Source organism: Pieris napi, chromosome 3 (assembly GCF_905475465.1).
Source record: "Pieris napi chromosome 3, ilPieNapi1.2, whole genome shotgun sequence".
NCBI classification, from domain to species: domain Eukaryota; kingdom Metazoa; phylum Arthropoda; class Insecta; order Lepidoptera; family Pieridae; genus Pieris; species Pieris napi.
This window is the reverse complement of record NC_062236.1, coordinates 5,709,496-5,725,038: the sequence shown is the minus strand read 5'-3', so window position 1 is coordinate 5,725,038 and position 15,543 is coordinate 5,709,496. Positions and strand designations below refer to the sequence as shown.

The 15,543-nt window shown below is 34.9% G+C and overlaps 2 protein-coding genes across 3 annotated transcripts; both read left to right on the top strand.

Annotated features, from left to right (window-relative positions):
• Positions 1-54: 54 nt before the first annotated feature.
• On the top strand, positions 55-9,355 carry LOC125063137. The gene is made up of 7 exons (XM_047669374.1): positions 55-432; positions 6,038-6,153; positions 7,040-7,123; positions 7,521-8,006; positions 8,282-8,394; positions 8,730-8,873; positions 9,160-9,355. The coding sequence occupies exons 1-7, from the start codon at positions 252-254 to the stop codon at positions 9,302-9,304; spliced, it is 1,269 nt and encodes a 422-aa protein (XP_047525330.1). The 5' UTR covers positions 55-251; the 3' UTR covers positions 9,305-9,355.
• A 1,593-nt stretch (positions 9,356-10,948) lies between these two features.
• Positions 10,949-15,320, top strand: LOC125063237 (abl interactor 2). Of its 2 annotated transcripts, XM_047669574.1 has the most exons (10): positions 10,949-11,114; positions 11,259-11,698; positions 11,854-12,042; positions 12,133-12,257; positions 12,472-12,547; positions 12,970-13,037; positions 13,515-13,637; positions 13,949-14,042; positions 14,404-14,541; positions 14,716-15,320. In XM_047669574.1, the coding sequence occupies exons 2-10, from the start codon at positions 11,266-11,268 to the stop codon at positions 14,760-14,762; spliced, it is 1,293 nt and encodes a 430-aa protein (XP_047525530.1). In that variant the 5' UTR covers positions 10,949-11,114; positions 11,259-11,265; the 3' UTR covers positions 14,763-15,320. The 2 variants fall into 2 exon arrangements, with proteins under 2 accessions (XP_047525530.1, XP_047525531.1); XM_047669575.1 differs by having other exon boundaries at positions 10,950-11,114; positions 14,404-15,319.
• Positions 15,321-15,543: the final 223 nt, after the last annotated feature.

Here is a 15,543-nt window from a genome sequence, read left to right as displayed (position 1 = left end):
GTCTGGAAAGTTGAGCTTGAACTTGTGATTCATGATTCGAAAAAATCAGCTGTTTTTACAACTGTAGATACGGAGATACTATTAAGACACCCTTTGTTCTTTCAAATGTAATGAAATCTTTTGTCCTATTTTTTGTACTGAGGGTATGAAATCGGGCGCACACCTATCTATTGTATTTAATTTTACCTGCGAATACTGGCATGTTACTAGTTGCCAAGTGAGCATTGGTGTTAACGCAAGCTTTGAAAATCATGTCTCAAGGATTCTGGGTTTTAGTGGAGTGGGTGGATGAAAGAAATGTTTTCTCAAATTATGGTGTGGTGAGCGGGTCATCGTTAATTGGCGATACTGAAATACATGCTGGGAAGGTTGTTCTTGTTCGAGACAGGCATAGCGGCATCGCGAGGAGAGGCCAGGTACTGCGAATCTCAGGTATGTTCTGGATTATGATGAGATCAAATCATACTAATTGAATTGTAAATTATATAATGGATGTATTATTTAACTATTATCATATTGATGTGCCTCCGGAAAACATACAGCATTGTATAATGAAGAAGCAATGTATACTTAGCCATGAAGTGCGATACATACCGAGTGAAATAGTTCCGCTTAGATAGAATAGATGGCGCTGTAATCGCCTCAACTTCATACTTATCTTAACCAGCTAGGACGTTGTCATTTCCACAGGCATAGCGTTGTGTACTTTCGCCGCGTGCGGTCGAAACCGAAACAACTCAATAACGACTTAAAACCTTATAGTCTTTCTTAGTGTTAATTATTAGCAAAACGCATTATTTATACATCACAAGTGCGTAATGGACTCACGATGCCGATAAGGCCGCCGCCGGGGCCGATCAGGCAAGTAGTCTAAAAAAGTGTCGAGCAAGGTCGCGAACAAGACAAAGAGGACTCCACGTGCACCAGCAGCGCGTCTGATAGCGACTCGGAGCGCGAGGGACCGCCACGAAAGAAAAGGAAACGAGTAGCACAGGTAACGGTCGATCCCATGATCGACGCGTTATATAATCAGGTGAGTTTCCTCACAAATTTTATAATGCATCAACGATATTATGTACCAAATGTCAACGCCAGTGCGTCCAATGACTAGGGTACCCACTGACCGACCAACTACTATAGCCATTTTTTATTAATCCGTCGACCCGAAAATCGAAATCTCTGGGCTTGGTCACAAATATTGATCACAAATATTGATGATAAAAAGATTATTAAGAAAGCCGATAAAAAAGAAAAAAATTACAAAATAAATATATAAAAATATAATAATATAATAATATAATAATATATTAAGCTTTTCAAACTCCTATGTCAAAGGGAATTACTACAATCTGGATTACAAAAAATCATAAACTGGACTCGTAATAACCCAACGGAATTAAAACCCGCGATTAAATCTTTTCACAAAAATATCCTATATTGTTGGTAATGAATCACCTTCTTACAAATTGCATGAACAAACCCTGCAAATTGTATGCGGAAAACGAGCGGAATGTATAGAAACTAGGCGTAAAAGATTAATAAGTAAGATTTCGGACAAAAGTATTCAAACTGCGCTTAGTAATATACCTCCTAGCGAGGAATTTTTATTTGACAAAAGTAAGCTCGCGTCCCTAATACAATCCCTCGGTGGGTCGCAATTCTGGTTATCTCCGCCGCAACCTTCAAGAGTAAGAGCTTTTTAAACCTAAATACAAAGAATCGTAAGCGTCTACATCCAAATACAGACACCAGGCACAAAATGGAAAAAATAATTTTCGTAATACCCACCTAAAACAAGAAACGATGCGAACGTTTAACAGGAAAATCGATAGTCATAAACAAATTTAAAACTACCCGTTATCTAACAATGACGGAAAAAAATTACTATCCAACATAATTCAAGGATTCCGCATACCTCTGTACAAGAAACCGCTTTGTTAATGCCAATAAATCGAATAGTAAGTCAATACGCAACCGAACCGTCACCTACGACATCGCAGATAATCATAGAACTCCTGAATCAAGCAAGGTATCCTACAAACAGTTCTCAACAAAACCCCCAGTTTTATATCCAAAATGGTTCTTCGCAGGAAAAGCAACGGCACGATGCGTTCTGTTGTAGATTTGCGAGAACTAAACCGATTCGTAAAGACAAAACATTTTCGGTTGATCACCCACGGCTTAGTCCCAGACTTTCTTCAACTAGGGGACTGGATGATAAATAGATTTATCACAAGCCTATTTCCATCTACCGGCAGCGAGATCACACCGACCTTTCTTAAGGCTCAGCTAAAAAGGGCAGTTATACGAAAACATGACTTGCCTTCCTTTTGGGCTAGCGTCAGTACCACACCTTTTCTCTGCAGTATCATGTTGGGTCGCGGAGACCTTACGTGCGAAGGGATGTCGAGTGCTAGTCTTCCTAGACGACTACCTTCTGGTCAACCAAGACCACTCCAAGTTAAATTCTCAGGCCGCGGAGGCCGTGAGACACTTGGAACACCCGCCAAGTTAGATTCTCAGGCCGCGGAGGCCGTGAGACACTTGGAACACCTAGGTTGGAAAATCAATTACCAAAAAATCCGTATTGGTACCAACCCAAAATTTAGAATACCTTGGAATTCGCTGGAATACTATGGTCAATGTGATGTCGCTACCCAAGGTAAAAATACAGCGCAAAAACCATAGTTATGCGTTGTATTCGCGAGTTACAAAGCTTTGCTAGGGCAAGTAAACTTCGCAAACTTTCAAACTAAACTCGTGCCCCGCGGGAGGCTTCACTGTCGCCAGGTACAGATCTTTCTGCGACAATTCAACAAGATCCGACCCCGTCGAGGTCAACTGCTGCCTCAGATTGTAGGGCAGGAACTGATGTGGTGGCTCGGAGCTACTCATCAGACGACGCCTATACACAAAGAACCTGCAACCCACTTCCTAGCGACGGACGCCTCGGATTGGGGTTGGGGGGGGGTTCTCATCTAGACGGAAACCTTGTCAGGAAAATGGTCATACCAATAGAAAACGTGGCACTGCAACAAAAAGGACTTATATGCAGTGATAGCCGCAATAAAAATAAATGTAAAAATATTACAAAACACACACGTGTTAATACAATCGGACAAATGAAACTCTGATTGCATACATTCAAACAGAAGGAGGAACGAAATCGATAGGGTTACTTACACTAACCTTCAAACTATTGCACCTGACGGACAAATTCAACATAACTCTGTCGGTACATTACCTACCAGGGTGATCATAGCAGACAGATTATAAAGGGAAAAAAAGGCTGCGTAGTGGCACCTTCCTCCTCTAGCATGGGTGTTTCCCCCTCCAAGTCTGTTAGCCTGAGTTTTAGCACACCTAAACCGGGCGACGGGAACCTATCTGATACTTGCTTCAGATCGGCCGCAAGGTTTCTGGCTGCAGGACCTGAAATCCAGGTCTCTAGATCACCCCCACGAAATTCAATACCTATCGCAGACACTCCTAGATACGACAATTGCACTGTCTCATCCACAAATACAAGCATTGACCCTAAAAGTTTGGGAAATTGGGGGTGGGGTGCCCAAATAAAAGACTGGTCCACACTGGAAAAAGATTTACTTTTGAAGAGTTGGTCACTCCACCTGTCCACTTATTTACCCGCTATCAAAAGAGGGCTGTCATGGTGTGACAACTCTCAAGTGAACCCAAAATCCCCTCAAACAGCCGATATTGCAAAAAATTTAACATCACTTTTTCTAAAAGAAAATTTATTTATTTATTTATTTAATTATAAGTAATCTTACAGCTAACATACATAATATTACAAAACAAACACTTAGACAGTACAGAAAGCCAAAACAGGAATTTATCCTATCAACCATCCTTGTTCGCAAATCGGCAATTTTAACTTTTTGCGGTCCCCATGTAGAACAACAAACACTTTCAAATTTTATTATTAAACACATCCTCAGAGTATTAGGAGTAGCTAAACCAAAAGTCGTGAAATCATCCGTCACGTGGGACCCGCGAATAGTACTAGACTGGCTTTCTTCCAACCCTCCTAGGGACACTTTATTCGATACGGCTCGCAGAACAGCCACAGTATTGCATTTAGCATTGGGCCGCAGGGTTTACTTTATTAGAAATTACTGACGAGCAATTCGCGGATGATGGTGGTAACATTTATTTATCACCGGTATTCGAATCTAAGACAGACACTCAAGACGCCAGTCAACATGGAAACTTTCTAAACACCACGATAAAACATATGCCCTATCACTTTAGTGAGACTTCAGTTAGTCCTGACGACTCATTGGTCTAGTGGTTAGTACCCCTGACTGCGAATCCATGGGTCCCAGGTTCGATTCCCGGCTGGGACGAACATTGATGTGATGAGCATTTGGTGTTATGTGTGGGTCTTAGGTGTTTAAATATGTAATTATATGTCTATCTTTCTATAATATGTATGTATATCCGTTGCCTAGTACCCATAACACAAGCTTCACTAGCTTAACATGGGACTAGATCAATTGGTGTGAACTGTCTTTAAAAAAAAAAAATATATTGCTTTGAGTAACAGGTACAACAAGATCTCAAGTAAAAAATCTAAACAATATTTTTTTATCCATCAACAGCAAAATATTTAGGTCGAAAATCAACCAATAGATGAAATTTTTTATTACACGGGGTAATTGGAAATCTTCAAATACATAGATTCTTTAATCATTACTGCCGCGAGATAGACTCTCGTAGAGAAAACTCATCACTCTTTCTTTAATACATTTACACCATCGTAATTATAGAAATACCTTGTTGTTATGATAGGAAGTTTATATTATTATGTTAATTGTACATCTAAATCAGATGAGTATATAGTTACTAGTAGGTAACTGTAGTTATATTTATACCGTAACTAAGAATAATAATTGCTAAATACTTATGCTTTGATTAAGAATAATGGCAAGTAAATAAAATAGTTATATAAACAATAACGGCTTTAGCTAAAGCCCGGACCTTAATTCTTCATAATCATCATAGCGTTGTGTTTTATATTGTACTATATACATCCACCAGCAGATAACAAACACGTCTTCATTATACAATGCTGTATGTTTTCCGGAGGCACATCAATATGACGGTTTTACATAACAATAAAACCGATATTATGTGCCGAGAAGGAAAACATACAGCATTGTAGGAAGCTCTTCCTGGTGAAGACTCTATGACTGTGGAAATGACAACGTCCTAGCTGGTTAAGATAAGTATGAAGTTGAGGCGATTACAGCGCCATCTATCCTATCTAAGTGGAACTATTTCACTCGGTATGTATCGCACTTCATGGCTAAGTATACATTGCTTCTTCATTATACAAAGCTGTATGTTTTCCTTCTCGGCACATAATATCGGTTTTATTGTTATGTAAAACCGTCATATTATTTTTAATCAGGTATAATGCTCGAATCACGCAAATAGGACAGTTATACAAATTGTAATAAAAAATTATAAAATAATATTAATCATGTTTTAATCAGGCGTATTTTCATGTTGATCAATCACTTATTAACTAAACGTTTACTTTTTCGTGCATCTCGGTCTCGGATTTTAATTGTAATGACCAAATCATTTTAATTTAACATTATACCTATATTGAATACATTTCGTTACTCATGTAATAATTATTTATTACTTATCTTAATTTGCAATACTTAGCCGAAAAATTTACATCATCATAGTGTGATAATAAAATTTACTACTAACTAAGAATACCGTTTTATTGAAAAAATTTTGTTCTTAGTGATTATTACATACTTTAAAGTTACTTTTGCAATTTGTTCTTTTCTGTTGTTCTGTTCAATAACTTAGATAGTAAAACCTGCCTATGGCTAAAAAACCTTATTTTGTTTCGAGCTATTGAAAGAAGTGTTTTTTTAGATTAAATAGGAATTAATTTAACACCACAACTACTTATACGCTACCTTAATTTTAAAAAAAAATTATATAGTGTAGGTACTTACTCCATGTCTGATATGATTTTGTATATAATTTTCAGATACAAAGCGTCATTTAAAGGAAATGAAAGTAATGTTAGAACGGCAAGATAATCAAGTGAAAAGTGTGCTATCACTATGTATGAATACCATCAAAGAAATGAAGACTAGGACAATGGTATGTTGTTGATTAAATATTATGTAATCTTTAACCTGTAATGAAGATTAAATACGTAGGAATCCCAAATCACGTGACCCATGAAGATGAGTAGCAAGAAGCAAGATTCAGAGTCTTGACTCGTTTAAGAGTTTACTTCAAAGTATGGCTCCCGTTTGCCAAACTTATTGAATTAAATGTAACAACACTCAAAAGCTACGTTTGCTAAACGCTAGTTAAGTGCTTTATAGATTGGATCCGCCAATTCATTTTTAGATTTAGTAGGAGTATACACTAACCTACCTTAAATTCATATAAGTTGGCAAACGAATTGAATTGTCGGAACACTCCAAACGTCAATTCAAATAGGTACCTACCTCGACATTGTTCTCTTCTGGCAAACCGGCTCATAAAATTGGCTACTGTCAAAATAATTCTTAAAATAAACTAAGAACCGATATCAATTACAGACCGGGCAAGGTTGGTGGCAGTGGGGTCTAAGGAAGCCGGTCATTAAATTAATAGTTATCCTTCGCCAAACATTGGCACCCTTTTGGACATGAATCAGTTCGCATTGCCTTCAGCCTCCGCTTAGGAGTATCCATATGTAGTCCCCATAATTATCCCTGTGTCTTTGAAATACCTTGGACACCATGGCCTCCATTGCCAAAAGATTGGAGATCGTTTTCTCGCCACGCCGCGCTATCCGACATCATACGCCGCTCCCATGTCTCCGTCAATTTTCTAGCTAATTTGGAGCCAAAAGACATCGTTAGAGACGATGGCAAGCAGCCGTATGGAATGTCGTTGATTCCTTGAAAGCAAATTGTAAATAATTAATTGTTATGTTTAGGTTATAATTAGAACCGATATTTTGACGACTATAAGAAAGAAGCTATTATTTCAGTTTCCACCTCAACTCAATCAAAGTGGCCACGTATTACAAGAAAGAAATGAAATTGACAGCAGTGATAGTGAAACAGATCCAGAGGTTCGTAGGAGCTATTAATTTTCGACACTTTTTATATTTTAATGACAATTAAATTCATTAAATTCCTAACATATCTTCCTTTTTCCCTCTAAGTCTCGGAAATCTAAAGTTTTAGATTTGTATAAAATACTAGCTGGCCTGGCGAACATCGTACCGCCTAACAGTCGATTCTTTATTTTTTTTAATATGTACTTATTCTATGCTACTTATGCTATTCGGGACACCGGTGTCGGGTCATGTTATGTCGTGACAACGGAAAACGGGTTTCATTTTTATATATATAGATATGAACAAGAGTTAAAAAATTGTTTGCCAATTAAGTTTCACTTCTAAAATGTGTAGGAACTTTGTACGCACGCACTTTTTTTTAATTAAAATGGATTATATTTTTTTAAAGGTGAATCCAGAATTAAACTTCAGCCAATCATCCATAAAGATTAATCAGGCTAATCATCCGGAATTTATGAACAACCAATTGATTCGTAAACTTTACGAAAGGACATTAAACCGTCGATCGATGGCAAGCAGTACACCTATACCTCAAAAGATCGCCGAACCTAAACTAACCTTTGACCAGGCAACCCAAACCGAAGCAGTTTTACCAACACCGGAAAAAATCACCGAACTAGAAGCTTTAGTACACACTCTACATAGACAATTCCTGAATTTGACGTCCAATCTAGAAAACATTCAAGCACAATCAGTCCTTTCTGAGGATTACTGTGAAGTTGAAAATGGTGAGATAAGAGAAGTAAATGAAACCCATAGTTCGTCAAGTGGAAATCAAGACATCAATATCAAGGGTCTTATGGTTAGAAGGGCTTCTGCGCAGACAACGAATACAACCGTGGAGGTTGCGGCATCGCATAGTGTTGATAAAATGGTAAGTAGGTACAAAAAAATCTAATATTTTGTACTACTTAGAAAAATTTATGTTAAAGATAAAAAATCACAGCTAGGATTTGGATATTAACATTCAATGTAATATTTGGTTTGTGTTGCTATATATAGAATTATAATTAGTTGGATTCTGCTGATGCTGCTTATCTCACCCAACGTTAGAAGGTTGGTATGAGGTCGACAGCCACACTCTATCAGGTCATGAAAGCGCGTATGATCATGGCTACTTATAATGTTCTAATGTTAGGAAATTTGCAGGTGGGTATCGGAAGTGGCAATGTAATGGTACCAGCCCGAATTTTGGATGAAATAGATTGGACTTCGTACTCATCCGCAACGCGGCAATTATTGCAAGCTGTATTTCCAAGAAGGTGAAAACTTTGCTAATTTTGAAGATTTACATATCTATTATACGTATATTTAATAATTCACCTCCTTTTTATAGTCTTAAGTAGCTGTTACCTGCGGCTACGTCGCATGAGGGCAAATTTGACTTTTTTTTCATGGCCCGATAAATTTGACTTTATTCACAGTCTAAATAATTTATAATATCCAATTTGTTAGTTGCTTTCTTATTTTAAAATCAATTAAAAAATTAAATGGTTTTTGTTTTTTGAAAGGCTGGAACTTTTTTTTTAAAGATGTTTTCGTACTTTTTTGACTGAAGATGTTGTGGACAGTTTTAATCCATTGATGTTCATTACAGAGTACTAGCAACCCACTCGTTGACTGGCAAACAGTCACCTGCATTTGCCGATAAACCAGCGAAGAAATGTTTAGACCCAGCTGTGGTAGATGACATCGTCAACACGGTTTCTGAAAGATGCGGTGTTCCAAAGGGCGTTATTAGGTATTTGTTATATTATTATTTTATTCGATTATATCGATATTTTTGATATTTTAATTTTAAGTTGAATTTTTTTTGCTGGCAATTGTCAAATGATTTTGCATTTTTTAATATTTACGACGTTTTATTGTTACGTTTCTTCTTAACCTGAATACATTTAAAGGCATTATAGTATAGTGATAAAATCGGCCATCGAAAAAAGGCTCGTCACCTTTCACCGTCATGTTCATAAAAACTTTAAAAGTTATGTCTTCTTAATCAAAATTAATTTTTTTATTTTATATTTTAGGGGTTGCATCACAACGAAGTGCACCGACGAAGCAAAACTTTATCGCAATCGTCAAATGTTCAAAAAGATACGCCAACAACAGCACCAAGAGAACAATCCACCGTGTCCAGCCTCATCTAATGAGGCTCCCAACGTTAGGGAGTAAAAATCCCTCTTCAATGATAAAATTTCTAATAAATTCACGTAATAAGTGTAATAGTATTTTATTTATAAGATGTGTAATAATTCTACTAGCTTAAAACGAATTGATAACAATTTATAGTAAATATATAGTTTACTCTTTATGCTTATCAAAATGAACATATTATTTTAAATTCTAATTCAATTATTAGAGTTGGTACTAATAAAATTTAAAAGCAAGATGTAGTTTTCATCAGATGCAAATTTCGTTGATCTCTCTTGAATATGTACCTTGAACACAACCTACAAAATGTTAAAATGAAATATATAAAATATCTAAATAGACATTTTAAAAACTCCATTGGCTGTATCTAAGGTACGGCGATAATACTTAATTCTCAGTAACTTCTCTCTATTTTAAAGCGACGTTTTTACAAAAACGTTTTTAAAAAAACCTCATTTGTATTGATAGAAAATTGCAAAAACATAATGGCAATACTGGCATAATCTACAGATAATCTATATTCAAACTAATTAAAAGAGTATAAAATATGTGGTCAAAGGTTGTCTTATCGCCAACTTTATCGCCTTACATTGTAGTATTAGTCGTATAATTTCGTTTACTACGGCTTTTCAAACCAATTAAACATATCCTTACTTTTATAAATATTTTTTTAGTTTCTTGTACTCAAATTCTTGTTGTTCGTAGTTAATAGCAATATTATTTAAAAAAAAACCCCATCGTTTTTAATTTACTATAGATTAGCAAACTAATAAATAAAATAGCGCTTAAGAGCACTTTTGTAATCAAGAGCCTGGTGCGTTTTCCAATTACAGCACTAGAGCGCATTATGCGGCATAATGCTCAACGTTGCATGTTCCAACTACAGCAACGCTTCGCACAATTGAGCACTCTCAAAACTAATGCTCTCGCGTGCTTCTCGCAATAAATACCAACACAGTGACAGAAAATTGAACAGTGTTTTTCTTTAAGTTGGCATTTATCGAAATTTTCATTAGTAAATATTATTTATTGTTGAAAAATTTGTTTCGTCGTAGATTTTGAAAATAATTAAAGTTATTTCAAACTGCTAAAAAAAATAAATATAAGTATAGATGAAGGTATAAATAGTTACTTTTTTTATATTCCACATTTAAAATATGAATACAATTTTATTTTAAAATTCGGATCTGTAAACAAATTTATTTTACAGGATCATACTCTTGTAAACATTGCAATGGTTTTGAAAAAGTATATAATTTTTTTAGAAATCTTATAAAAAGTTACACAAAACGTAAATGATGTAAACTTATTGTACGTAATGATTATTAAAATAAGCGTAAAAAGTTTTCAACCAATTATTATTGTTAACCACATTATTTATACATTAATGAGGTTGCTAACACTATTCAGAACATTTTTTTTCAACACTGACTTAGCGCACTCTGCTGATGCATTTGAAAACTAATTCGCGTTCCAATTAAGCTTCAGCATTATGCGGCATTGTGCGGCACTAAGTCGCATTATGATCTGTAAATGGAAAACTCAAAACGCACCTGGTAGCACTAGTCATAGATAACAGATTATACAATGGCCTAAAGGTCTAATTACCAGGTTATAAACTCAAAAAAAAAAAAAAAAAATTATACAATTTTGACATCTATATTCTATTATATTGCTGAAAAGTGAAAATAATCACAATAATATCTTAAAAGTATAATTTCGTGTGCTCTGTTTTAGTTTAAGAATAGACCGAATCCTAATTAGTTTGGTAGGCCGATCTTAAATCTTATATTGATCACAATTTATACTTGATACGACAAATATTAAACAGGTACATTTTTGTTGTTGGGCGTGTATGCAAACCAATTTTACACTGCGTAAACTAAACTTACTTTTATATAATTAGGATTGTAATAATATACCTGTGAAATTACTTTTGACCTATTATTAATAACTTATATGATTTTGTCTGCAGTTTCAATATGGCTGAGCTTGCTGCATTACTACAAACAGAGATTCCTGAAGGGCGAAATCACCTAACAGATAGTCATACGAATCTCGAAAGAGTGGCAGAATACTGCGAAGCAAATTATTTCCAGTCTGAAAACAAACGATTAGCACTCGAAAGTACTAAGAATTATACTACCCAGTCTTTGGCAAGTGTTGCATACCAAATCAACACTCTTGCATATAACTTTTTGCAATTGTTGGAGCTACAAACCATGCAGTTGGCAGAAATGGAGGGACAAATGAACCACATTGCTCAGACTGTAGCTATACACAAAGAAAAGGTTGCTCGCAGAGAAATTGGTGTTCTTACTGCTAATAAAGTAACTAACAGGCAATATAAAATAATAGCACCAGCTAATCCTGAAAAGCCTATAAAGTATGTAAGGAAGAGTATTGATTATACAGGTAAGACCTAGTCAAATCTTTATTCTGAGTGTAAGTCTATAATAATTTTTAAGGCTATCTTAAATATAAGGGCTCCAGTTATAAATTATTTTAATAAATAGCTAACTAACAATATTTCAATTTGTATTACTTCTAATGTCATTGTATAATTACAGCTCTTGATGACATTGGTCACGGTGCACGTTGGAACAGTAATGTCAGTGGAACCCCTCGAGGACGTCGCTCAAGCTCAGTGCCTGGGGCTGCACCTCTTCCCGCCCCAACCACAAAACCTCCCACACCACCAGCTGCTGTGCGTTCTGCCTCAGCATCCAATACTGGCACTTTAGGACGTGGTACACTTGGTAAAGTGATTAATCATGTTAATTTAAAAAAACACATAGAATTAATTTGTTTTGATATTGTAGAACTAAGTTGAATGTATCATTTTTCAGGCAAGTCATCACGTGAGTACCGTACACCACCTGCTGTGGCTCCCCCACAAGTGCCTTCACATTATGCCCCTAACTACCCTCGACGCCCTCCTGGCTACTCCACCCTGCCTGTAGCACAACCACAGGTAAACTTATCTATTAACAGAGGCATAGAGAAACATATTACAATGTACTGTAATGTGTGTATGTTACAAACTATATTAGTGAAATATGAATTATGAAATTTTAGAATGTTATTATCTCTGCAAATAGGGTTAATTACTGAAATGCCACTAACCTGTAATCCATATAAATTGGCTTATCAGAATCACATTAAATATTAAATTTGAATGCCAACAGGTTGGTATGGTACATCCAACACAACATCAGTCTCCTAACAACTATTCTCAACAAGATCTACATGCGAGCATGCCACGTACGTATACTATAGACTTTTGACAATATTTAACATGTTAATAAATAAACCAAAGATTAATTGAGTATTTTGAAATGCCTTTCAAGACAATATATTATTAAAGAAACATGTTTTGCAAGAATTTATAAACGGTTTTATTTATTTACAGCATACGGCCATATTTAATTTTTCTTTGTATTTCCATTATGCTGATGACTGATTTAATTATACTTAAATTACTGAATATTGCCTAACATGTGACGTCTTACCATTATAAATTGTTTATTTCACAGAAATTGTTTTGTCTAAATGAAGTAATTAAAAAACTTACATTTTTCGAAAGATTTTACTCAAGTTATAGTTTTAACAGTAATAAAAATATATAACGTAGAACACAATGAGAAGGAAAAATATTTATGAGCAGGTTTATGAAAATATTTCAGCCCCTCCATCACCTTTGATTGGATCTGATGGAGAACACAGCCAGCATTCTATGAGCCTTCCTGGTCAGGTACGATTTAGTAAATTTTATAAGAATCTAAAAATATTAGGTGAGATTATTATCCTAGAAAATATTTCTCTTTAAAGGTTGCCATGTCACCTCTAAAAGTTCTAGTAAGTGGACACAAAGAATCTCTTCTGGATTGTATAATTTTGTCAAGAATAAAGTTGTTATTTTTCATAGTTAAATATTTTCTACACTTTCTCAAAATGCAAAAGTGTTTATTATAATTTATTCACTATATTATATCATATGCTTTCGCTACGACATACATGTCGTGGCTGGATCGTTACATTGACCATTTATTTACCGTATATGTATAAAGCAACCAACCGTATTGCCCACATATGTATGAAAACCATAGTTATAAAATTACATGTGGAAATAGACGTGAATCCATAAAATAAAGTAAATATATATAATGGATTTTCATGTATAGGTATAAATATTTAGCTAGCTTTTCACATTATATGATTTCTTTAATAGCGTGCGTCTTCATCTTCGGCGGGTGGGTCTATCCGCGGTGGTTCGGTGTCTCCCCCCCTACCGCCACCCCCCATGGACGATGAACTCGCGCACGATGGGTTTGGACGACAACAGCACGTGCATGTAAGTCAATATGTATATATTATATGGGTAGCCATAAAATCACCTTAAAATTAATATAATAAAATAGGACTCATTACAATCAATAAGGCGGCCCGATGATATATATCCCTTCTACCAATAATGCAATGGAATTGTACAAAACCAATATGGCGTCCAAACCATATCGGTTTTAGGCTTCAGGCTGTGTCAAGTGCACATTGTCATTTAGGGTTGTCGCATAAGATTGTAGCTTGTCCAACTATAAATTTTGGGAGAGGGATCAATAAAACAATTGCACATGTGTCTGTAGCTTGGTTTTTAATAACTTTCAGAACAAGATGGGCCCATACAGTGGAGCAGTGCCGGCCATAGTGCCAGACGAAGAAGACTTGCCCGGGTGGGTGCCCAAGAACTACCTTGAGAAAGGTGAGTATTAAATGGAAGGAATATTTTTTTTACACAAAATAATCATAATACATGAGTACATTTTAGAAGTGACGAACTATTGCGATGTTTATCTATACTAATATTATACAAAGGAATGATTTGTATGTTTGTAACTAATAATCTCATAACCATATTTTAAAAGTTATGCTTAGTAATAGTTTGAAAGATTTAAGTTAATTGGGTTATAGTTATGTTTTTAAATTATAATTTCTGTGCAAAATGTGTAAATAAATAAATCAAATGTATTTTGGTTTACATAAATTTGTTGACCTAAAGTCAACCTTTACCAAAATTTAAAGATAGTTCAGTAGTCCAAACATGAAATCATATTTATTTTCAGTTGTGGCAATCTATGACTACTATGCAGACAAAGAGGATGAACTGTCATTCCAAGAGAGTTCTGTTATCTATGTTTTGAAAAGGAATGATGATGGATGGTGGGAAGGTGTTATGGATGGAGTCACTGGGCTCTTCCCTGGTAATTATGTTGAACCCTGCGTGTAATTAAAAAAATGTATGTTTCTATCCTCCTAAATTGCTGATTGAACTGAATTTAATGGCGCTGGTCCACAATCTGTCACAGAGAATCAAAATTTGGCTTGAAAAACATTTATTGTATTTTATGGAGGTAAAACGTTAAAAATTTACACAGCTGTCAAAACGCTTGTTTGTACAAGACGGCGTCAAGTAACAACTTAGTAATTACAAAGTGGGGAGCAAAGGAATCCAATGAAATATTTTTTAAGTATTATAAAAATGCTTATAAAGCTTTTGTAATAAACTCTATGAATCTAATGTTTCATATGTTTAAAGCTGTCGATTTAATGGTCTCTGTGTTCAAAATGGCACCAAATAGTCAATTTAAATCACTCATTAAAATAGCAAAATGGGGGTATAATATCTGGTATAATATTTAGTACCATATTTCCAATTAAAGATTTTTGTTATTATTCTTATTAAGTAGTAATTGTATTCTTGATTAAAATTAAGCAATTATAGTATAATAATTAGCATTTATGTTATCTGGATTATACAATACCTATATAATGGTGAAATAATGTTCGTAATTTATATTTTTGTAAGCCAAAGGAGTATCTTTAAAATTGATTGATTTTTAGTGTATAAACTGATAGATTTAAGCTATTTAGATTTAATAGTTCAATAGTAATATCATGCCAGAGCTTAACACATTTACATGTTTTTATCTTAAGTTTTTAACCTTTCCTTTGTAGCGTGGGTATAAACTCGTAATTTTTTATATTATGTAATATAACATATATTAAAAGATATAGAAGAAATATTGATCAAAAGATAAAAAGGTAAATTTTGTCCATAATAATCGATAGTTTTCTATACTCCATATTGGCGCCATTTTACGTTAGTTATTACGGCTCGACATACTTGTGTTTTGATACTACACTCAAATGCGACATTTAAAAAAATACCACTGTCATAAATTATATAATGTATTGGACAAATA

Coding starts and splice junctions, on each gene's coding strand:
- LOC125063137 (XM_047669374.1), top strand. CDS start 252: ATGTCTCAAGGATTCTGGGTTTTAGTGGAGTGGGTGGATGAAAGAAAT. Junction 8,395..8,729: donor CAAGCTGTATTTCCAAGAAG/GTGAAAACTTTG, acceptor TGTTCATTACAG/AGTACTAGCAACCCACTCGT. Junction 8,874..9,159: donor GTTCCAAAGGGCGTTATTAG/GTATTTGTTATA, acceptor TTTATATTTTAG/GGGTTGCATCACAACGAAGT.
- LOC125063237 (XM_047669574.1), top strand. CDS start 11,266: ATGGCTGAGCTTGCTGCATTACTACAAACAGAGATTCCTGAAGGGCGA. Junction 13,038..13,514: donor CTATGAGCCTTCCTGGTCAG/GTACGATTTAGT, acceptor TTTCTTTAATAG/CGTGCGTCTTCATCTTCGGC. Junction 14,043..14,403: donor CAAGAACTACCTTGAGAAAG/GTGAGTATTAAA, acceptor ATTTATTTTCAG/TTGTGGCAATCTATGACTAC.